We start from the raw sequence: 24,311 nt of genomic DNA on the forward strand, positions 1-24,311 counted from the left end.
CTCTGCCTGTCTTCAGTACCTGTAGCCGTAACAATAGACTATCATTCCCCTGGACAGCAGGCTGTTTGGAGAGCGTCGCTGAGTGCATCTCACACAGGCTTCTTCTGACGTAACAGCTGTCCAGCCGACTCAGAGGACGGCTTTTAAAAACGGGACTCACAATGGGAGACGGCGAAGACTAGACTGCTGTCGGGAGCAAACACAAGCAACAAAACTCTATTCACTTTACTCCAGTGTGCGTGTGTGTGTGTGTGTGTGTGTGAGAGAGTGTGTGTGTGAGACAGAGGGAGAAGGAATTGTTCAACATTTTGAGAAATACTCTAATTTGCTTTCTGGCAGAGAGTTTGATGACAATTTCATTCCCACGTTCAGGTCTGTGTGCTGAGGGCCAGAGCTGAAAGACGTAGCATGAACAACTGGAAACAGGGGGAAGTAACCGCCCGCCTTGTTCCAAATTACGACGGCAAATGTGTTAGTTTTAAAGTCGCAAATGTGCCACTTTTTTCTAAATTAAAAAATAGAATAGAATCTCGCCCCCCCTCCCTCTCGCCTCCGTTTCCCTTCGGCATATATTCACGTGTACATATAGTCGATATAAACTAGTTGCTTGGATCCGCTGACACCAGATGTTTGCCGTCGCTATGACAACAAGTTAAAGCTAGCATTAACCCCAACTGCCCGATCAATAAACACCCATAAGATGACAATTTGGCCTCAAATTAACCCACAATAACCATCACCGTAAGGACCTTAACGAGGCGTCGTCACACGTTGTGATGGATTCATTCTAAAAATAAATGTGACATTCATAGGATTTTAGCTAGCATAGATGTCGGTTGTTAGCAACGTAATAAAGTCGCAAATTTGCAACTTTAAAACTAGCAAATTTGCTACTTTATAAAGTTGCAAATTTGCTAGTTTTAAAGTAGTAAATTTGCAATTTTTTTCTCAGAATATTGCCCTTTTTTGCCCTACAGTGGTCCTAATATGCCGTCGCACCTCAGCACCTCTAAAGTTTCTTGTTTGTTGAATCCGAACACAAATATAAAATCGTGAATTTGTGGTTTTACATTATGGTATTTTCCAGCCCTTTTTCAGTCAATATGTGTGTTGGTGAAGATAAATTATATTTTCAGTTTTCAGGCACAATTCTGTTTATGCAACAAAACCACTTGCTTAGGTTGAGGTCAGGTGTAATTAGCTGCTTGTTTCTGCCGTGTTATACACAAATTAAACAATGTTGGGTATATTTGTTCCGTAAGATTAAAACTTAAAATCAAAAGAATAAAAACTGAGATTTGAAATAATGATTTTTGCTCATTCTACCAGCTTTTGCCGCCTTTGTCTCGTGTAATCTTCATCACGAGATTTAACCTTCATGTGATCACATCGCGGTTCTTTATGTTTCTGGTGTTGATGAAGACACGGGGCATATTTTATTTATCACATTGTCTTATTTTGTTGTTGTCGTCGGTGTGCGTCCCTGTGGCCTGTTGATTTGAGCGGAGCACTAAGTGGTTGTTAATGGCACAAACACGACTGTGGTTTTAAAATAGCAGACTGCCCATTAGGCCGGTATTAACATGGTAATGGCCTGTTACTAAACTGCGGAATGACATTGTCGCTGCCGCCGAGCCGATGCCTGCAATGCACACATGACCACACACACACACACACACACACAACCAGTTCTTTCATGCCCAAACATATATAAATGTAAGGCACGCCGTGCAGAGCTGCTTCTACAGAAAGTTTGAGTTGCCATAGAAATATGAGAAAGAAGGTAGAATCGAACGGAATAGAAAGGAAGGAAGAATTGACTGAAAGACATAGCTGGGAGGTGGGACGTGGTTATTAAAGCTGAGATGTGGTTGTTTACCTCAGCCCGCCTGTATTGTTGTGGCTTGGAAATTATTGATGGGCAGGAAGAGACGGAGTAATAAAGTTCCGTCTGTACGTCCGAGTGCTTTACTTCCAGCCGCTCTGTGGAAAGCAACGTTGGGCCGAATGACATTTTTTTTTTGTTGTCCATCTAGTGCTCCAGTGCAGTTATATGCACTTCTGCATGTTTTTCCCATAGCATGTTGCATTTATCCAAACACACACACACACACACACACACTGTGGCGCGGCAATAGGGCAGCGCAGTAGGGGGTATATCCCTGGGAAATCATTTCTCCCTCTTCTTTCTTCCTATTTGTAACTTGTCCTTTCAAGCAAGACAGCCCTTAAAGTTCAGTGGCACATTCTTCAAAAAAGGCTATTACTGGCTGCCTCTGATTCTGTATCATGCCGCGCACAGACCAGCCATCCCTCCTTTTTATGTTCCTCTCCTCCTGTCATCATTTTCTGAAGGCTAGAGAGGAGAAGTCGGGGTTTCAGACACGCCTGTGACCAATGCCTTGAAACCCTAAGCAGTTCCCGCCTCTGACTTTGCGCCAGACGTCCGTATCACATCGCTAAAAGGGGGGCTATTGCTTTTGAAACTCGACAGAGCTTCCTCTTTGTCTCCCCTCCCAGTGAATCTCTGTCTCGCCCTCTGTGCCGACTGTCTATCACACTCGTTCTCTGCACTTACAGGGATCCATAAAACAGTGTGTGACTGGAGGAGATACGGCCGCGCTTCTGAAAGCATGAAGGAAGGCTTGAAGTTTGTTGTTGACCCACGACGGTGAATAAAGGTTCGCGTACACGCGACAGACAGCAGTCAGAAGACCGGATTTCTCAAGCGTTTCTGGCCTGTAACCACATTCTTCACACCAGTGTTTCCCAAACATTTGTTTTCTGTGGAGCTGCATTTTAAAAATGACAAAAAGTCACGACCCGATTGTGTGAACAGTGAATTTGTGCATAATTTAATGTTTTTTACTGCGGTCACATCACATTATCTTGAATAGCTCATGCAGCCATTTTTATACGTTTGATAAATCCCAACTTAATTCCATGCATGCTTTATTGAAAACATATATAAATGTTAAATACTTCATAAATGATAACAAATTCATGCATCTCATTATTTTAATATCCTCTTATAGGTAAAACAAAGAGAATGTATGCTAGCCATTTACGGAGGCTACTGCTATCACAACAATATGAACATACAGGCTCCCCCTTGTGGCTCAACGTTGTACTGCATATATGGGCTATGAAAGAAATTCTGCAAATTTATTAGGCGACGTTACACAACAACGGTATCGCCAAAAATGGTAAAATGTACCCTTTGCGTTTTAAAACCGATCGCATTTAGACAACATCGTTTTCAAAACAACCTAAAACGCTGTAGTATGCATGCCAGGCCAGTAGATGGCGGTGAAACTGGAATAGTTTGTAAATAATCCGTCTTCACTGATCACAGTAACGCGTTGCGTATTATGTTTATTACCATCTCCTTTAGAGTGTTTTTTTCACGAGACTGAAATAAATAAAATGTGTTTTTTTAAATACATAAAACAGAATATATTAAACAAACAGTTTTTTGTCGGTGACTGTATCTGACAAGGTCGTGTTGACTAACTGACACTCTGAGGAACATCATGGCTCATTTAACCTTGGTTGCTATACAACCTTTGATTCATTGAATGGCAGCAAACCTCCCTGCTGGTAATTAAACATTGATGACTTAATATGGTTCACCTTCAGCAGCATATTGATACACATAGAGCATTTGATTTTTTTCTATGCCTTGGGCTGTTCAACCTCTTATGTTGTGCTTAATTATTAAAGAGCTATACTGGAAAGCTTGTTTTTAGTGACCTCCAGTGGTTTAACGTCTCACCTTGATGCAGTGATGTAATAATGTGCTATAGGGTGACATCATAAGATTTAAATAAGTGCACTTCTGAATCTGATTCAAGATCAAGTTGGTATTTTAATAGTAATAGTGTATGGAAAAAAGGCCTATTCATTACGGATCAGGTGGGATGTACAAATCAGGTAGCAACACCGAGCGACTCTGCCAATCATATCGTTCACAAATCAATGTTTTGTCATGTGACGTGATTCCGACCAGGGAGGGAGATGCCGATAGAGAAATATAGTGTGTTATTAGTTACTGATATCCCTGATTCTGTGCATTGAAAGCTCTTTTTTTCTGTTTCTGCACTCTGTGATGTTCCTGGTTCAAATATGTGACTCAAAATAGCTTTTTTTTAAAAAGTAAAACAATAGACATTGTTATGTTTTACTTTATTCATATACATTTGTTTAAAATCTGTCATTATTAAGAGCTCAAGGATAAGGTTTAAACAAAAACCCCAGCGAAGCACAAAGGAGAGAGGGTAAAGAAGATGGTCACCATTAATCCAGGCGATGCCAGAACTCTCCTCAAAAAAATGTTTAATTACTTTTATTATTGTATTTATTTATTTTTAATATTTATAAGGGATAGGATGAAGTTAAAAACTTTTCTGGTCCTACCCCCTCTTATTTTTTATAATTATTTATAATTATTCATCATAAAAATTCAGTTTTAAATCAGTCGGTATCTGATATTTGGCTCGCGGGTTAAAACAAATCACAGCAAAACAATAACAAAGAGAAGAACAAGAGAAAGAGAAGAAAAAAAGCAAACAAAAAAAACAGTTTGGAAGAGGCATGTAAATATCATAGCATCTCCTCCATGTTGCATATGTTCGATATCGTGTGTCCAGCAAATACATTAATATTAATAAGCTGCCAAAAACATGTTTGACCTGTCTGCATTTCCCTGTTAAAATTGAATTTGTAATTGTATAGCCCCGATGTAGATCATGATTGCCATGGTGAATCCACTTTACTACTCATTTGCGACCCTAACAGGACCGGAGCTCACAGTGGAGGCAGACGGCTCCCTCGTCGTCCCCGTCCGAAGGCCCACCTCTCATTAACGTGATTAGAAAGCCCCCCCGAGCTCCAACGCCGCCGGCTGGCTAACACCTCGTTTGGGACGGATCGTCTCCCCTATTTTCCCCCTCCGTCCCTCCGTTAGCATGTCTCCTTCTGTCGCTCCGCCACTCCCATCGTCTGTGACCTCCACTGTCATCACGGCCGCCCTTGAGGAGCAGAAATCTCTCCATTTCACGGGGACCAGCCATAAGGGGGCTTGATTGCAGCAAATTGATCCATAATCACACAGCGCTCAGAGCTTTTTATCCTGCCGCCTCTTCATCTCCACTTTAGAGGCCCGCTGTTGGCGTATTTACATGCTGTCATCTCAAGGGTTTCCTCTGCTCAAGCCCCTCCCCCCCCTCTCTCTCTTTATCTCTCTCTCTCTACCCTTCATCCCCTTTATGACTATCCCAATTTTCTTTTCTCTCCTTCTCTCCATCAAACCCCTTTCTGTCTGGATGTGCTGCCAACCTGAGTGTCTCGACATGGTCATTGTAATCCCCTCCCAAAGCCTGCTCTCTCTCTCTCTCTCTCTCTCTCTCTCTCTCACACACACACACACACGCACACACCTCTTACCACCGCATCTCTGCTTTTGATTGCTCTCTTCAGCCACGCACACATCCCAGTGTAGATGCTACGATGGCCGAGGAGAGAGGGAGGAAGTGGAGGAGGGAGGCGGGGACAGATGAGGAGATGACGGGACGGAGGTGGAGGTGACTTCACCCTACAGGCACCTCAGGGTGGTGTCACCCCGTATGCCTTTCCGTCCTCTTTCTCTCCCGTCCATCTGTCCAAAATAAGATAATAAAATGGTTTATGCATACTATACAATGCTGTTTATGTTCCATAATTGAAGAAGACACAATAACTAAAAAAAAGTTGATATTTTAGGGGCTGATTTTACTTTATTTTGATAGATAACATGTAGGATTTATTATTTTTAAGCCATCAAAAAAGTTCCTTGGCAGTGTGCTGTGGGCTTTAAAACAGGGAAATATAATCCATGTAAAGTATAATTGAACACATTCAAATACAGCATGAATGTCGATGCAGAAAAGAGATAAAACGGGTCAGATTGGAAGGAGCTCAGTAAAGTTTCATGAGTTCTTCTGATCTGCTGCCTGTCTTTGTTCTCACTGCTTGTTTTTCTGTCTCCTCCTCTCCGTCCTCTGTCTTTGTATCAATCACCCCCACCCCCCCAGCCTCCATCCATCCACCTGTCTGTGTAAACATCCTCTCCCCTCTGTAGCTTTCTTCAAGATCAGAGAAAAACACTGATGGCCCCGATGTTATGACGATTAGAGATGTTGGACTCACCCCCCCTCCTCACCTCACTCAGAGTTTAGCTGTGTAATGTGTGAAGTCACTGGGGGGGAGGGGGGGGAGGCTTTTTGAATGTGTGAGGAGGCCTTGGTAGTGCCCCCGCCTCCCCACAATAAGATGAGCTGAATAAATCTGACACACACACACACACACTTAAGTCAGGGACCTGGTCAATTCCTGCACAAGAAAACAGCATCATAAAACTCTTATCACTTCAGAGCCCTCCGCACTCCAGCGCATATCCCCGTCCCTCTCAGCCTCCCCTTTCTTCTTCCTTTCTTCCTCTCTCTTTCGCTGTCTGTCCTTGAGGTGGCAGAGGGTGGTGTCAGCGGGTGGAGTGTGTGTGTGTGTGTGTGTGTGTGCTTTGATGCTTGTTGGGGCTCACTCAGCTGGGCAGTACACGGTGCTGCATCTTGTCCCAAGGCTCTGTATAAATTCAACGCCAGTGACAATTTACAGCTCACGCCCCATCCTCGATATGACGCACTGAGCAGGGCGCCAAGCGTGTCTTGTTGCCATCTCACCAAAGTGAGGCTAATTTATTACAGTGTAAAACCCACAGAGCAGATAGAAGGGGGGGGGAGGCCTTGGTTTGAGACTAGTGGTATAATGTGGCCAGTGTGACGTTGTTGGTTTTTATTATTTTATCACTGTGTACAGCGGTGGTTGTGGTTGGAGCAGATTTTCTCTCCCCATCTGTGTAGATATTCCAATATATATAATAACATAAAACCTAAGATGCTCTTAGATAGAAAGTCACCTTCCACGTCTTAAAGTTTGGACTCTGATGATATTTTTAAACAGTTAGAAAATGCCTCTTCCTCCTGGAATCAGATTGACTCTTAAAGCGGGTAACCGTATTTAAATCTATGCCGTGATGCTCCATGAAAAGGTCCTGACAGGGCTTCCTTTGTACCTGCAGCAGCAGACCGGCGGAGACCATCCCGGTTAATTAGATCACGTCACAACTTATGAGATTGAACCCAAAGTTCCTGAGCCTCGCTGTCACAGGAAGAGCTGACCGGCGCAATCACCACTGACCTTCAGAATCCATTAGATTTATGTTGTTTTTCACAGCCACTTTTCTTCTCTCGGGTCATTTCCATATTTATCAGAGCTGATCGTAGTTTGACATCCTTTAATTTTTCTCCCTCCACCCCCTGAGAATGAGCAGTAATGTGCAGCGGCAGTGCAGCGCGTGACTTTGGCAGGTGAGGAAATATGCTGAGGTGGCACTTTGATTTGGAAGTGTGGGCATAAATTTTGCCTCAATCGCTTTCACTCACTCATTGTCACACACACACCCCTCCCCCACTCTCTTGCTGTAGCCCTCTCTCGTATTAATTTCTCCTTCTATTCCTAATTCTCACGCTTTCATATTTCATATATATTGTGTCATGTTCTCATGACAGGCTCACACAGGACTGTGATGGTGACGTGAAGGTTAAAGGTTTGTGATTTGGAGTAGGTAATGTTGTCACAGCATAGCAGCAGCTTATAATTATGTCACAAAAAACACTTTTGGAAGCATAATCTGACTTTAAAGGTAGAATTAAAACACTAAATGTTGCCGTTAGATGAGCTTAACAAGCCATTTTAAGACTTCTGGGTAAATCGTGTCATGCATATGTGACTATTTCTTGATAATCTCATGCACTAAATAATGAATCCACTCATCAAAAATAGAATCAATAATTAAAATAATCATTAGCTGCCGTGCTTATGTACACACGTTCAGTCTAATGCAATCATCATAAAACACTTAATGTAGCACGGAGAAATAAAAACTAATGAAGATGAAGAATTAAGACGTTTCTGCTCCTATAAATGCGGTGATGTTTGGTTGTTATTCAGCTCAGCGTGGAAAGCTTTTATTGTTGAAATTGTGTTCTGGGATTTTTCTTCCTTCCTACGACAATTTCTAAGAAACCGTCTGCAATGAAAGAAAAAAGAGTTCCAGGAAAAGAGTTGGGTCATTCGTGTTGACTTCGCTATACCTTTCAGTCAAACCCCCTCACCCCTTTACTTCATGCCTTTCTCTCTCTCCCTTTCTCTCTCTCATCCCCCCTGCTGATCTCTACTGACACCTTGAGGTCACAAAACGCTGCTGCAGCGGCTGTGCTCCACCACAACTTGACCCCGACCTTCATGTTCCATGTCATTCCCACCTGAGGAGCAGGTTGCCTTTACGTACAGCTGAGCTGGCTCCGTATGGCGCCGGTCCCCCCCCCCCCTCTGGGCCTTCGGGTGCCTATATGGAATAGTGGGAGTTAATTTTGTGCTACAATGCTTGACTGGGCACAGCCAGATACAGAGGGAGTGCAGAGATACAGACACATGAACACAACAACTGCTCTGGGAGCATTTGTGAGAGCCCTGAGGAGCCACACACACACACACACACACACACACACACACACACACACACACACACACACACATGTGGTCTAAGCATCTTTTGTAAGCTCCAGGAGCCTGCTGTAAGAGATTGTTTTGATGGAGCAGCAAGGGCACACTAGCACTGAGACTAAATGTAGCATGGCCACGACGGTTGAATTCCCCGACAGTCGGGACCTTGGCAGCTGCTTCTGGTTTGGCTCACGACTTTCTGTGTTTTATACTGAGAGAAAAAAAAGGGCTGCATGTCTGCCGATGCTTTTTTTTTTTTTTACTTTCCCGAATGCAGTTTTGTACTGTACATTGTGTGCGTTCTTGTATCAGGAGCTTTGTTGCTGCCGCGGTTGTTCGAGGGTCGAGGCCGAGGTAGAATTTCTAAGTGATGGAATTTCACAGCCGCCGAGCACCCAGCGGCCGGCCAAACCGCAAGCACTCACATTTACAACAAACGGGCCGGCCCGCTCCACGGAGACTCCTGAATGGCAAAGCCATTTGTCTCTGTGAAGGGCAGAGGGAGAGAAAAGTGAAATAAAATCACAGGGAGAGTACTTAAATGGAACAACGCTGGGTTTTTTTCTGTTTGTTTACAACCCTTTACCACTCCAACACACACACACACACACACACACACACACACACACCGCTGTGGGGCTAAATTGGAATTAAGGAGAAGGAAAGGTGCATAGCCTGTTGCTAATTAGCATTTTCTCAGCTCAGCAGAAGCAGGCGGAGGAATCAATAAGATATTAAGTTTGTGTATAGTGATGAGGCACACAATCACTTTCATCCATTAGCGGCAGCAGATTAGAGGAAAACACTGGCCAGGAAAACAGCAAAATTTTGACCTCTGTGATTTTCAACTTGGCTGTGATCACACAAAGCCTGTTTTTATGTTATTCAGTCGGTCTGTTGTGCTATTTTTGAGGAGTGTGGGCAATAATGATCCTCAAAATACCTTATGTAAGATAAGAGGTTAACACGACCTCTTACAATTTGACTTTTAGAATAGCAGTTTCACCAAAGTCTCTATTTACCCTCAAACATCTCACAGCAGGCATTAAATCAAATATGTAGAATATAATATATAAAATATGAGATCGTTCTTGTGTATTTCGTTTCAGATGTAGTCATTCATATCTCCATCATGCAGACAAGAAGGTCAGGAAAGAGTCTCACTTTGCTCCAAAAAACCTCCTTTTTGACAAGTTGCACGTTTCATTTATGCAAAAACCCACGATTTGAGTGACTGAAAAAATGCTCAAGAAAAACTTGTCGGACTGGAAAAACTCGCGGAGAGAAGTCTTCAGCCAGGCCTGAAGAAAACCTCTATCAGGTCTCACCTGTTGCTGGCTGATCCCGACCTCTGTAGATCTATAATTCACCCCGTTGAATATTCTGTGCCGTGTGTTGGTTAGATGTTTGATTCATGCGTCTGGCTGAAATGGACTCTCATACTGGACTGGAATAGTTATACTAACGCTCTGATACAGCCTCATCTTATAGAGGTTCTGTAGAGGTTGTAGAATTGCACGTTTACTGGTATTTAAACAACATCACCTCATTCTCCCTTTGTCTTTACACCTCCCCTCTCCTTTATCTCCCCCCTACAGACCATCGCAGTCCAGAGAGGGAGAAGAAGCTGGTCTTTCTTACAGCTCGTGTTCACCCCGGAGAGTCTCCTGCCTCCTTTATTTGTCAAGGTAAAGTTTTAATGTTCAGCCCTGGTGTATTGATTCACTGGTCAGTATGTACACACCAATACGAGTTCATTATATGTGGTTTTCAAACACGAAGTAGGCCTTTTTATTTATTTCATTAATAGTCTGCGTGTTATTCAATATATTTCTTTATTAATATTGATGGACTTAAGGGTTTGTAGGGGTTCCTTAATAAACTAAATTAAAATTAAACATGTTACACACAGAATAAAAAGACAACATATTCACATTTCCCTACAAATTGCTTTGTGTGAACAGCTTATACGTTAAAAACTGAGACCTTCCCAGACTTTCTCTTTTGCCTATAACATAACCGTGGACTGATTTCTACTTAAAGGACTTGCAACAATTTGGGGAAAATAGAACTGATGTCACATTTATTCACACTCCCGACTGCCTTGCCTCTCTTTAGCTCCCATACAACACCCACAGCGTATCGCTAACATAGCTAAATACCTGATTTATGATATAACATTAGCTCATTTAGCCAGAGCTGCTCTGGCTTTATTGGCTAGCTTGCAGATTGCAAATGACTTCATCAACTAATATTTCAAAGCTACCAACAGCAGATCCATGTGGCGTAGCTTGATCGCTCGCCAACGTTAGCCCTAGCCAAATACAAGTGGCGAAATAGTAAAAAATATGTTATTTATGTTATGTTATTATGTTATTAGAATGCCTCACTACTTCACCAACTAACATTATCCATAACAAACTGTTGATTTTAGCCAACAATGAATAATGTAAAGGTACAAACCAAAGATGTATAACTTTCTACAAGCCAAGAGTGACGCTAAGCATCGGAGGCTAACTCGCCAAGCTAGCTGTAACTGAGCTACGTGGCGTGGATCTGCCATTGGTTGCTTTTTAAGCATGTGATTTGCCACTAGAAAGCTATTTAATACCATGTATAAAATATAGGAACATTACAAAAAGTATTGTTATTCTAAATATGATTATAAATATGATGATTGTAAGGAGTGTGTACTCATATAATAAGCCCAATGTTTTCACGTCCCAAACATTCTGGACCCTACATTTCCCATAAAGCAACAGCAGCAATAATTTCCCTCATATTTCGACCTTTGTGATCCAGTTTTCAAGTTTTGATTAATGAATTTGACAAATATAACTGTGATCATCTGGGGAATTTTCTCAAACTTTAGAATTTTCTCTTCAGAGTCGCATGTGACATCGTACAATATTTCAAAGGGCTTAATACTTCCCATGCTATATGCATCTATATCGTAATTTTCAGAAACATGTTAATACAGTATAAACTCATCAACTAATATATAACATTTCTCCTGTTAATTCATTCTTAAGACTTGCTCTGCACCTGAACCTGAGACAAGAATAGGTGCAGGAGCCTGTGCTTCCAAAAAAAAAACATCTCAGAGAATAAAATGTGAGGATATCATAGGGTTGCATTGTCTCAAAACTAATAATGTAGTTTGAAAACTGAGAACCTTTGGGAAATTGTCTCCTTGTGCAGTACAATAGTTTTAGCAGGATTTAATGACTTTTAGCTCCCTGCCTCCTGCTCAGACGGAGGTGAGTGGGCAGGTTCGCTCCTTCTGGGTCCCACTTCCTTGTTTATAGGGAGCCGGTCAGAAAGGGGAGTGCGGGTGCAATAAAGGGACGGAGGGCACGGCCTTACCTTTAGTGACGGTCCCCGTCTGCTACTTTGACTCAGTGAAGCAGACCGAGGAAGGTCCATTAACGTTAACGAGGTGTGGAGAAGGCGTTTGTGAGGAAGGGATGGAGGTGGTAGAGGGGTGAAGTGTCCATCCGTCCATCTAATCTACCTACAGTATCAGTTTGTATTTGAGTGTGTTTCATTGTGTGTGTGTGCATCAACATGAATCAGACGAGTTGGCTTCCAGCCCGCTGTGTGCTGTCGGTTTTTCCAGCGCCGTCAGCTCCATTCCATTTGTATCGATTTAGGCTTGACGTCTCCTATTCCTCCCCCATTTCTGACGATGCCCCTCGCTGTCCTTCCTTCTCCTTTTGTTTCTCAAAACTCAATTAACTGCCAGCTCGTCCTCAGTTTTCCTTTCAAGTCTATTTCCCTCTGTGTGCGTGTGTGTGTGTGTGTGTGTGTGTGGATTTATCCGTGTGTGCTTTATAGGTGTGATCGACTTCCTGGTAAGTCAGCATCCCGTGGCTCAGGTCCTTAGAGATCATGTGATCTTCAAGATCGTCCCCATGCTAAACCCTGATGGCGTCTACCTGGGCAACTACAGGTACAGAAACATCTTTTCATTCTTAATTTGAAAGCGTCGCCGCGTTGCGTAGAATTCACACATTCAATTGTTTTATGGATTATTCCTCCAAACCCCGTCTTTAAGGAGCCTAATGAATTCATATAGCTCACAGCAGTGCATTTCTCAGAAGCTGTAGGGCTGCTCACTCTGCCCATCCTCTCCTCCTCTCTGTCTTTAACACCAGCGCTGCAGCTCTGTGGGCATCCTCCTCTCCTCTAGTTTCCTCTCTTCTCTTTCCCTTCTTCATAATTGCCTTTTACTTAATAGGCTCAGTCACAGGAATACTAATGCATACTGAGATAAGCATCAGCAGCGTTGCTCCCAGTGTGCGTGTGAGTGCCATCTTGTGGTGGTGCCGTGTCACTGCCAACAAAAAATATCATTTGCAGGGGGATCTCGGTGTCTTTTGACAATCTCCATAATTCTGTTGACTATGATTGGTGACTGTTTAAAGGCTATTTTCATTAGCTCGCTTTCACGTGGAGTGCTGATGAGCTGCGTATTGACAAAACGTGGGAAGGGATAGTCCTAGCCTCGCCCATCACTCACGCTCGTTTATACACAAGCATGCATCACACACACACACACACACACACACACACACACACACACACACACACACACACAAACAGATACCACACAGCGGTCCCTGCAGGAAACAGTGCACAGCTGAAATGGATGCATGCCCGGCAAAGAATCGATGTCAGTTAACCTGGGATGAGTATTTTGTTCATGGCTGGCTGCTCTGCTCAGTTGCTCTACAGTATCAGTAGCTCCTATGATTACCGGGGGCTTTAGTGAATGTGGGCGACACACAACAAACAGGGCAGCTCAGGGTGCATCTTTACATGCAAACACTCAATTAAGGCAATTGCAGGTTTGCAAGTAACACTTAAGAGAAGCGGTCCACCCTTATACACCACCTGTTTTCATCCATCCATTATATCCATCCAGCTATTAAGGAGCTCAAAAGATCACATGGTGATTTCTTTTTTTTTTTTTCTTTGGTCTGAAATATGTTTGCAGTATAAAACTGTTAAACTGGACTGGACCAACACTAAATGTTCAGGGGGGATGCAAAACATATTACTTAATGCAAGATAACTGCGATGGACTACCGATGTGTTTCTGAAAACAATTCCCACTCATAATGTATTATATTTTTACTTACGGTAAGAATACACTGTGGAGTTTTGGTTCAAACTGATTGATTCTCATTGAAATTTGATTATGTGTGTGTATCATTTGGGACCAATAAATGTATTGAATGCATTTCCTTCCTTCATAAACCACTCTCTGTTTACTCTATTTACTACAGTAAATACAGACACAACAGTGTCCCACATACTCTACTTATTACTTATTACATCTACAAACAATTATTCAATCAGTAGAATAGTGTGAAACTATTGCATGTGTGCACGAGATACAAACTAAACTATTTATATCCAGATGTTCTCTGATGGGTTTCGACCTGAATCGCCACTGGCAGGATCCCTCTCCATGGGCCCACCCCACGCTGCACGCTGTCAAACAACTCATAGTGCAGATGAACCAAGACCCGGTGAGCCAGCACACACACACACACACACACACACACACACACACACACACACACACACACACACACACGCCTTCCATACTGTGCACAACATTCCTTCACCACAGTTCTATCTGCTGGTCCCAAGAACAGTTTTCTGCCTCCCTGCTTGGTTCAGCATGTTCAGGCTGTGTGCGCTGGGGAAGCAGGGATCGGCTAGTCAGCACCTCTGGAATGTCAGCTCGGCTCTCCTGGCTATTCAAAACATATTACTGAAGCAAGTCTCTGCTTCCCGTCTCTGACCGCCTACTGTAACTTTTTTCCTCCTACAGTTATAGTCTTTCAGAGCAGAGGAACACTACAAAGTCAGGCCGGGGATTTTTCTCTTTGTTCCTGATGTTAATTATAAGCAGAGCGGCAGGTTGGTGGGATTACTGAAGGTCAGTGTGTGTCCTGGGAATACTCTGCCCTTTTGTACACTCCTCTAATCCTGATAAGAGAGGGAGCGGGCTGGGGCGGGATGCAGGACAGGCCAGAGACGGGGCGAGGCGCGAGGGCTGGCATTGGGCAGATTAACCTTTTCCCCCAGCGCTGACACACTGATCGATAGACTCTGTCATGGCAGGGTGATCCACTCATGGCTGTCATTCACACACACACACACATGCTCATCCTAAGCAAACAGACATGCATTTAAACATCCTCCCATCACACGATGCACAAACAGATGCATGGTTACCAACCTTGGGATTGAGCCCCTCTCAGGGGTCGGGGGATTAATTTAAGGGGTCGGGGTGATTGCAGGTGTAGGACATTTCAAAACCACTCAATTCTATTTACTTAGCTTTGTTCTTTCCTTGTGAAATATGGTTTGATCGTACCTCTCCAGGCGTCTCAAATGATTCACATTAAACAAGACACAAAAGTTAACAAGTAGGCATTGCTTCACAGTGGAATGCCACAAGCAATGAAAGGTCGGGGACCACTGATATAGAGTAATTGCTTGTACACCAGCATCCAGTCTCATAAAAATTCAATTCATGGCAGATCTTTTACCATATATTGCTGCAGCCTTATGAAAGAGCCTAATCACCTGCCACCACAGTGACTTTGAGTTCTCCGGCTGCTTAAACGCCGCCTCCAGTCAACACAGTATTGGGCCATATGTTTCCTAAGTCCACTCCTGCTGATCAGATGCCTCCAATTCCCTCTCCTTCGCTGTTGATAACCATCCCACCACCAGCACTCGTCCTCTTGTAGCCCCCCCCCTCTCCCTAATGATTGCCTTTAGTCTTGCAGAGTTAATTTGGAGGCTTGGGCAACCTCCCCTCCTCTGTCTCTCTCTCTCGCCACAGCCAGTTAATCCCATCAGACACACCACTCATGTCTGGGACTCCCAGATGCCAGTCTCAATGCCAACTCTGCAGCCAGGAGGCCCTGTGCTGCTGCCCTCCATTCATGCTCATCTCACACAGTGGGCATGGAGTCTAATGAGGCTACCAGGGTTGGAGGGCTCCGCTGGAGGACTCCATTAACACGGGATCAGCAGCAGCTACAGCAGTGGCCCATTTACTAGCCGCTAACTCGGTGTGGTCATTTGTTTGAAGAAAAAAAATAGGAATAGGAAAGGAAGCTGGAATGGGAGGTCATTATCAATTTTCATGGGATTTTTCATCGTGTGCATAGAGTTTGCAAGTAAGTGGAGGGAAGCTCTGAATCACTGATACATCATTTGTGAGAGAGCCTTTACTGATGATGATGATGATGATGATGATGATGATGATGTTGATGATGATGATGATGCTTCTGAGGTTGTATTCACGTAACCACCCTAAAAGTCCCAGTCGGCAAGTCCGGCGGATGGAGGGCACTCTGTCAGATTTTGAATGTTTCCAACTCTCAGGCTCCTCCCCCACGACCACCGAGCTCCTCCGCTATGACCACCGAGCTCCTCCCCCACGACCACCGAGCTCCTCCCCTATGACCACCGAGCTCCTCCCCCACGACCACCGAGCTCCTCCCCCTCGACCACCGAGCTCCTCCCCTATGACCACCGAGCTCCTCCCCCACGACCACCGAGCTCCTCCCCCTCGACTCCGTGCCCTTTGAAATCCCTTAGATCACGCCACCTTTGAAACGCGGGTCCGATGTTGACTCTGGTTTTATCACGGGCACCGTCGCCATCTTTCTTTTTTTCCTTCTTTTCCACCGGTGTTTTCTTTTCCTTGGTTGTTTTGGACCTCCTCGTTTGGGTTTTTAACGAGGAATTGGAAGCGTGTTGCTACTTCCCTCCGCCTCCCCCCTGTGATAGTGGAACGACCCGAGGGGGGAGGGGCTCTGTGTGTGCACGAACACAGCCCTGCGTGCTGATTGGACAGGATGATCCGGGCTCTGTCGATCTTTGCCAAACAAACAACAGGCTCTACGTGCACGTAGAGGCACGCTTTTTTTTCTAAAACCGGATGATTTATGTTGTTCTATCGGAGCGTAGTGTCGGCTTCAGTGAATATGATCAAGAAAATGTTGCAGACTGGGACTTTAAGCGTGGAGAGTTAATGTTAGCCCCTTAATACACATGAGAGCTAGTTGATAAGTAAACTCCCAACATGAACTTGAGAATATAAAACCTTCCATAATTGTAAACTGGGCTTCCACTAGACGATCACAAAGCTTGACAGACTGATTACAGCAGAAAGAAGGAAGTTAAATCCTTCAATTTTTGATGGATTTGCATCTTCAGCTGTGTTAGAACTCTTCTAACAGTCATTCCACGTGTTGTACCCTGTAGAGGCTAAAAAGGAACTAATGGAGTCTGCTGACATCCCGTTTGGTCTGTTTAGTCATTGTAATTTCCAGTAATCTAATTTCTAACTTTAGTAAAACGCTTGCAGATTTTGAATGCAAATTGAATCCATTTTCTTTGGGCCTTTATTTACATAAATCTGACCCTGACGTTTAGTCAATCATAACAGCTTCTTTGCTGCTGTAGACACTCACAGTTCTGTGCACGGGGCATCATAATTCAAAGTCACATTGCCCTCCTTTGCACAAAGGAGGCCCATTCAGTTTGAAACCCCATCAACCATTCCTGTGACAGACATCCTCGTCACTCCAAAGTGATTCTCCATCATTGTGAATTCAGCGGCGCTCTCTTTCTGCCGGGAAAAATAGCTTCCCTGTTCTGTTCAGGCAATAACTTCAATAACTGGCTGCGAGTTCCCAGACAAGTGCCATTTAAATCAAAGCTTGTTGCAGCAGCAATCTAAGCTACATTGGTATTGATGGCTGGAAACCTTTATTTGACAAATATTTGTGTATAAATCCACCGCTAAGAACACTTGCTGGTGTTTATACAAAGTCAGTCCTGGATGGGAAGTTGTGTTTTAAGATGAATAACTTAAATTCTCATCATTTGCATACGGAGTGTGTACAGTTACAGTTTAGCTGTGCTATGCTATTTGCACATATTTAAATGAGATGACAAAAATGGGCCCTTTCTATGAAAATGAGCCAAAAAACAGTCCAATTCACAAAGATCAGCACTAATTGCCACATGCAGGCACAGTGAAATGATTACCATCTTCAGAGAGTTAGTGGTAACTGAAGTTCATTGATATTAGATTTCATGCCCAGACGCTCGACCTCATTTATTCTGGGATGCAGTGACAAGGATGACAGTTGCGTCATGAAAAATCAATGAATCAAGCTCCCGACGGGTCATTTTTTTAAAAAAAAACACGCGAGAACGAACAAGAAAGAAATTCATCCAGATTATTATATAAACGAATAAAACAAATTATCTCTCCCTCCAAAAGGGTAAATTGCAGTCAGCAGCAAAATGTTATGGCGAGTATGTGCTGGAATATCATTAGCAGGTATTTGTGAAGGCCCTCACTGTGTTTTACCCATTTGGTTGATCTGTACTTAAATGTGCATTTGTTGTATATTTAGAGATTACTTTGTCTTTAGAAAATGTTTTAAAGATGTAAGAAGGTAACTATGGTCTTTCTGGTGATGGTGAGAGACTCATATATTGTTGGTCTTTTTGTGGGATTCATTGATCATAAGAAAGTATATGTATATGCAAGCTTTATCTTTAAAGTATTCCAAAAGGTGTATCCAATGCGGGTTGCTTTCTTTATTGATTTATGTTTACTTTACTTACTGTTTACTCCCTGTCATCTGAAAGCCCCCCCGGTGCTCCTGGTCTCACTGAGACTCAACCATAGACTGGAAACAGGAAGTGGATGGAGAGCATGCGACCATCGGTCTGTGGAATATCCTTAAATTTGGCATTTTTGCTGTCACCATCTTTGTTTTGACCGTCGCCATCTTGGCTTTTATGGAGTGATAATTCACTTACAAGACATCTAAGATGAAAACACGGATGACTCCCAGAGTGGACAACGCTGTGGTAGCCACGTGTGATCAGAAGGTCTTCTTTATCTTCTGTTTTACTCTCACCTGTTGAGCTACGTGGTGGAATCCCAAAATATCTAAAACCTCGACTTAGGGATTTCCCAATCTTCTGCTGGCCTTATTATTGTCAGGCTTGGGCAGAAAGAGGACTCAGGTGCAGAGGTTGAAGAGCTCAGGCAGATCTTTATTCACACTTCGCATGGAAATACGAAATACTCGGACGCAGGACAAAGGGAGACACAGGCTATTTAACACATGAGGGTAATGGGCAACAGGTGGAAACAATGAGACACATGAGAAAGGGCAAGTGACCTTCAACGAGAGGGGAGTAATTTTTAAAATAAAACAGGAAACTCAAGACAAAACCCAAGACAAGACAAACCTCTTAAAACCAAACATATAAAAAAAATAAAACCAATTTTTCAAACAAGCTTAGAGACCCCCGTGGTTTAGGAGTCAGAGGGCCAGTTGGTGGGGTGAATATTGGGCTTATGTTCATCAGGTGACATGTATGGACTCCATGGCTGGGATGTTGCATTGTGTCGGTGCCACCATGTGAACTACAGGAGCAGCTGTTAGATGTTAGATGATAGTAAATTAAAGTTCCTAGTGGTCCAAAATGACTTAATGCAGCTTTAACTTTCTCCCAAATATGAAGTGAAATGTAGAATAAAGGTGTGATCAAGTACATCCATGGTGTGAATGGCAATTAAGTGTACGCTCATAAGCTGGCTACCTTCCTCTCTGTCCATCTGAAGGCAAAGCTGTTTCATAAAATTCCATCATTTACCATCTGCAGCTGAACATTGGTCAGCAGGGAAAACGGCTGAAAGAGTCAGTGATGCAAGGAGCTATAATCTGTTCCCAAGCTACCCTGTTGTTTGTTTTGAAAAGAGAGAACTCGGGAGGAGGAGGAGGGGGGGGGGGGGGGGGGGGGTAAAGAAACAAATGGACCCATCTCCTTCCTAAAGCGTTGCTTTCCAGCTCATTTATCAAAAGCAGGAGAAGAATACTTTTTGATTGGCTGATTACAAGAAGCATTCATCACTGGCCGACACATCCCCACCAATTTGATACTGCCATTTTGGATAATTTGTTAAGGATGACAAAGAGGTCATTGTTGCCTTGGCTTTTCTTTTTTAATATTAGAAAATTAATTTCTGAAACAAATGTATTAGGTCCTGTCACAGCGCCTTAGATGAATGTTCCACCTGAATCTACCTCAGAGCCCCTTCTGACTCCTGCAGTCTCACTCTTTTCCTGTCTCTCTGTCGCTGTCTAACATTCAGATTAGCATCATGGTGTACGTGTGAGGTCTCTGTCTTCTCTCTCCCGTCTCCTCCGGTGTCAGACCACCATTTTCTGATCCATTTCTGATATTTACGGCCAATTTTACCCCCATCATCCCCCCTCTTTTTATTCTCTCTATTGGAAGCTGCTTTTCACAGGAAGACACAGATGAAGCTGTAATCTTTATGCCTTCAACTTAGTTCACAGGCTTTTACCATATCTTCATTTTTTTTAGATTCTAGCAATACTTCCTCTCTTGCTCCTCTCTGCTGTCTGTACCTATCACCCCCCCTCCCTTTCCCTTTTCTTTCACCTGTTCCCCTGGCAGCGCATCCCAACAGATGTGGCAGCTTATGTGGCACTAACAGGCCCAGAGCAGAGGGCTGCCTGCGCCCGTTCAGCCTGATTACAAGTCACCTCTGTGTTCATAAACAGACAAATACCGACATCAATTTGAGAGCACGGTGCAGACTGAGAGAGGGGGGGGGGGGGAGGAGGATGGGGGGGGCGGAGACAATGAGACAGACGGGGGGGTTTGTGTCATTTACTCTCGCCCATGAAGCAGGTCATGCCATCTGCCATGTTCTGTCACTGCTGCATCATTAGAGGGTCACTGACTATGTGCCCCTGTGACCTGGATTGGCTTCTCTACCTAATGAAATGGTGGGGAGAGTTTTCAGCGTGGAGGTGAGATGACGGTTTCTTTTCCATCCTTTTTATGGCGTGGGAAAGTTTGACTCCCCACCTGAATGATAGCCATTTTAACCGCTTATTTATTTGTTTAACCTCTTCTATATGGCTTTCTTTTGTGCCCTCTGCAGGTCAAAAGGCTGTTTAATAGGAAAGGGAGGAGAGTTTGGCTGACTGAGAGTGCACAGCTTTTGACCTTGTCTGGCTTTACATGGATATTTTTATTGTCTGCCTTATTATTTATTGAACAGATAAAGGATCTTTAAATTCTCTTATTTTTGGAACACTGGATTCCTTTTTTGTTTATTGCAAGTTATACAAGCGTCAAGAATTCCCCCAGTCGTCACAAAGTGACAAGAAACAACTCAAATCAGTCACTACAGGTACAGTTCCACAAATCTCCACTGGGGTCTCGTACCTCAAGCTCAAGGGCACTTCAGAAGTGAATGAGAGGTTTCTACTCTCACTTTCACTGCACAGATTTAACCTGTTGACTTGAGAACAGAACTAACTGCTCCCTAAATTCCCCCGAGTCATGGTTTAGCAGCCATAACTGAGCACAGCTTTGTGCATTGGGCTTTATTACGAGTCATACTCCGTGTATTAAGAGTTGTATCGTGATGTTTGGTTACGATGTACGCAAATAAAACACATTAATGATATATATAAAAACACAATGGATGCTACGATATAGGCTAACCTTGTATTCTATGCTGTTTGATCAGATTTGCTGATCCTTTGCATGTGTTTTAGCACAATATAACATTTTCAGCCGGAGAAAACTAGCAAAATTGTCGACAGATACAATCCCGTCACTCCTCCCACAGGCATTACAGGCAATATTTTAATCTTTGATAATATGCATTACATAGAGAGTAAGTTCAACTTTCTTCTCTGGAACAAGCAGCAGTTTTCCCATCTCCTCAAAAGGTATGCTGCTGATGCCAGGAGCTTTATTCAGCAGCTTGTAATCCTGCTTCAATCAGCTCCTTTTCCTTTCCTGTGTAAAGATAAGCCCGGCATTTATGGCCGGCACCCCGCTCTAATTAATATGCAGCAGATAAGTACTTGTCTGACAAAATTCATTCATTTGACCTTCTTGGTTTTACATTAAACTGTTTGCGGCCGCAGCAAGTTCACCACAAGTTGAGAGTTCCCTGGAGTTTCTGCAGCGAGAGCCGGCTTTTTGTTTCTCTGTGTGAGGTTTCATTCGGACAGCTAGCTCTGCCACACTCTCTCTCTCTCTCTGTCTCTCTCTCTCTCTCTCTCAAATTGTCTTCTGACTTTCATTCGGCGGTCTCTGTTTCTTAATTGCCCCTAATTGCTTAATTACAATTTCAAATGAACAATTCTGGAGGTCAAAGCGGGTCGTTAATTGAAGCATCAATCACAGCGGTGGGGCCTTCAGAACCGTCCCGCTTTGATTGACAGTGCATTAACTGAATGTTGTCGAAAGCCTGGACATGACATTGTGGGGCTCCATGGCTGCCGGCGCCACTACCGCCGCCGCCGCCCTTCGCTGTGAAGGAGAAACTGAACCCGGGTTGTGTCTTCTTCACCCACAACAAACAGGATGTGGCTTCAGGTCCTTTGCTTTTTTTCTGTGCCAGTTCTTTCTGTGTTTGTATGAGTTGTTTCTAGATGATCTAGTTTCCCCATGATGAAGATTAACGTCTATGTGGGGTTGCTTGGATACCATTCATGAGTGCGTTTGCCTCTCAGTGGATTGGCACATGAGACACTGTATTAGTATTAGTGTGTCAACAAGGGTGTGGACACATGTGGACGTGGGGGACAACCTTTTCAAAAAGGCAATGCACAAAGGGAGATCCATAAGGAAATGGGTTTCTAAATAGGCTGAAACTAGTTCATTTTCTCCACATTGACTAATCTATCTATTAATTGATCAATTAGTTAATTGACTGTTCAGTTTGACTCCATGAGAACCCCCCATCAAGCTAAATCCCTATCTGACCTCACACATTCAATGGCAGCAAAGCTCTTTTCTTCACATCTCGTGGAAGACTTTTAACATCATCGCTTTTGAAACGAGGTTAACTTTTTTGTATCCAGATCTCTTTGATCTTTCAAAGTGATTAAGTTAATAAAGTTACATTTGAATTAAAGAATCATTTGCAGATCACTTATCCTCTGGGATTCTCTGTAAGCATGTAACAGCCAGTTCATCTCCGCTATAAGCAATCTGCCACTTTTGATCAGCCCCCCCTCGGATCCATCTACACTCTATCTCCTCCTCCTTTTCTTCCTCCTCCTCCTCCTCCTCCTCCTCCTCCTCCCAGCCTCCGTGCCCTCCGGAGGGGAGAGACCCAGGTGATTATGAGGCTGGTTTCCCCTCGTCTAGACCCTGGCTGGTTGGAACTCCTTCCACCCTCCTTCCTCTGCCTAATGGAGCTGGATCGACCTCCCCTCTCTTCCTCCCCCATCTCCCTCCCTCGTCTCCGTGTCTCTTTGTCTACCCTTCCCCTCGTTCTTTCCGTCTCCTACCTAACTCTCCCTTTAAACGTCTCTTTATGTATTTCTCCATCTGTCTGCCACTACTGCTCACTTGGCTGCGTATAGCTTTTTTCTCCTCTGTTTGTTTTGTTTTTCTGTTGTTTCTCCCTCCCTCCTCCTTCACACTGTCCTCTACTACCCCCCTCCTCCCCCTCCCCCTCCTCCTCCTCCACCACCACCTTCTCCTGCTGCTGTTCCTCTCCTCTGGGGCTCCATCCATCAGGTTGTCGGGGGCTGCTAGCGGCCGACTCCCAGCCACCATATTTCACCGCCAGCCAGCCAAGCAGCTGACAGCACAGCCACCGCCAGGAAATTGCTTTGGCTGTGAGCGGAATTTCAAACACAGGCACACTGCGTCGCCCGGGCCGCCCAAGCACCGCTTCCCTCTCTCTCTCTCTCTCTCTCTCTCTCTCTCTCTCTCTCTCTCTCTCTCTCTCTCTCTCTCTCTCTCTCTCTCTCCTGTCAATCTCTCTACACCTCCAGACACACATCTCTATGTCTCCCTGTATCTCTCTGTCTTTCTCTCTTTTTCGCTCCCTCTTATGTACTTATTTCCTCTCCTTTTGCATCCCCATCTCTATATGTGTTTTTCTGTTTGCTCTCTCTCTCTCTCTCTCTTTCTCTTGCTCACAAACCCAATACGCATCGTTTTCTCTCTTTGTCTTTTGTCCGTCTTTGTTGTTCCCCCTCTCTCTCTCTCTCTCTGCTCTCCCCCGCTCCCTTCATCTCCCACTATCTCCCCCTCTCTCCATCCTCTCGTTCCTCCCTTCCTCTCCTCCTCTTTTTACGACCCACGGGGAACAAGGTGTGGTGGTGAATGTGTAATGAGCGGAGCGAGAGGCAGGGAGATAAAGAGGAGGAGGAAGCAGAAGAAGAGAGGAAGGATAAAACCAGGGGAAGAGAATGGAACGATAAGATAGAGAGAGAGGAGGGATGCTAGTTGGTGCTGCTCCCCGAGTCAAGGGTCAGAAGGTGTGTGTGTGTTGTGTGTGTGTGTGTGTGTGTGGTGAGGAGGCGTCCTGCCCTTATCACAACCAGTTTAAGACCATTGAAGTGTTTGTTTTTGCCAAGTGAGGTGTTTTTTTGTTCAGATCCCGGCTGATTTAGGTTTTTAGGAATTGGGGTTAAAGGAACACAGCAGTGTGTTTTTAGATTAGCATCTTATAGATCACATCGCAGCTATTAGGTGGTTAAATTCATCTCAACCTCAGGCAGTCTCTTGTTGTAACAATGAAGAGAGCGCATTGTGTAACTAAAATATAATTTAACGTCATGTTATATAGT

General features: G+C 44.0%; 1 protein-coding gene across 1 annotated transcript in view; it reads left to right on the forward strand.

The window, feature by feature from the left end:
• The window catches only part of agbl4 (AGBL carboxypeptidase 4), a gene marked incomplete at its 5' end in the record, with an annotated part of 248,090 nt that overhangs the window by 211,344 nt on the left and 12,435 nt on the right, over positions 1 to 24,311 (forward strand). Inside the window, 3 exons of the mRNA XM_084011088.1 lie at positions 10,200 to 10,289; positions 12,439 to 12,553; positions 14,027 to 14,138. Coding sequence (XP_083867214.1) covers positions 10,200 to 10,289; positions 12,439 to 12,553; positions 14,027 to 14,138 — 317 coding nt within the window. The remainder of the gene's footprint in view (positions 1 to 10,199; positions 10,290 to 12,438; positions 12,554 to 14,026; positions 14,139 to 24,311) is intronic.

Source organism: Eutrigla gurnardus (assembly GCF_963514095.1).
Source record: "Eutrigla gurnardus genome assembly, chromosome: 6".
NCBI classification, from domain to species: Eukaryota; Metazoa; Chordata; class Actinopteri; order Perciformes; family Triglidae; genus Eutrigla; species Eutrigla gurnardus.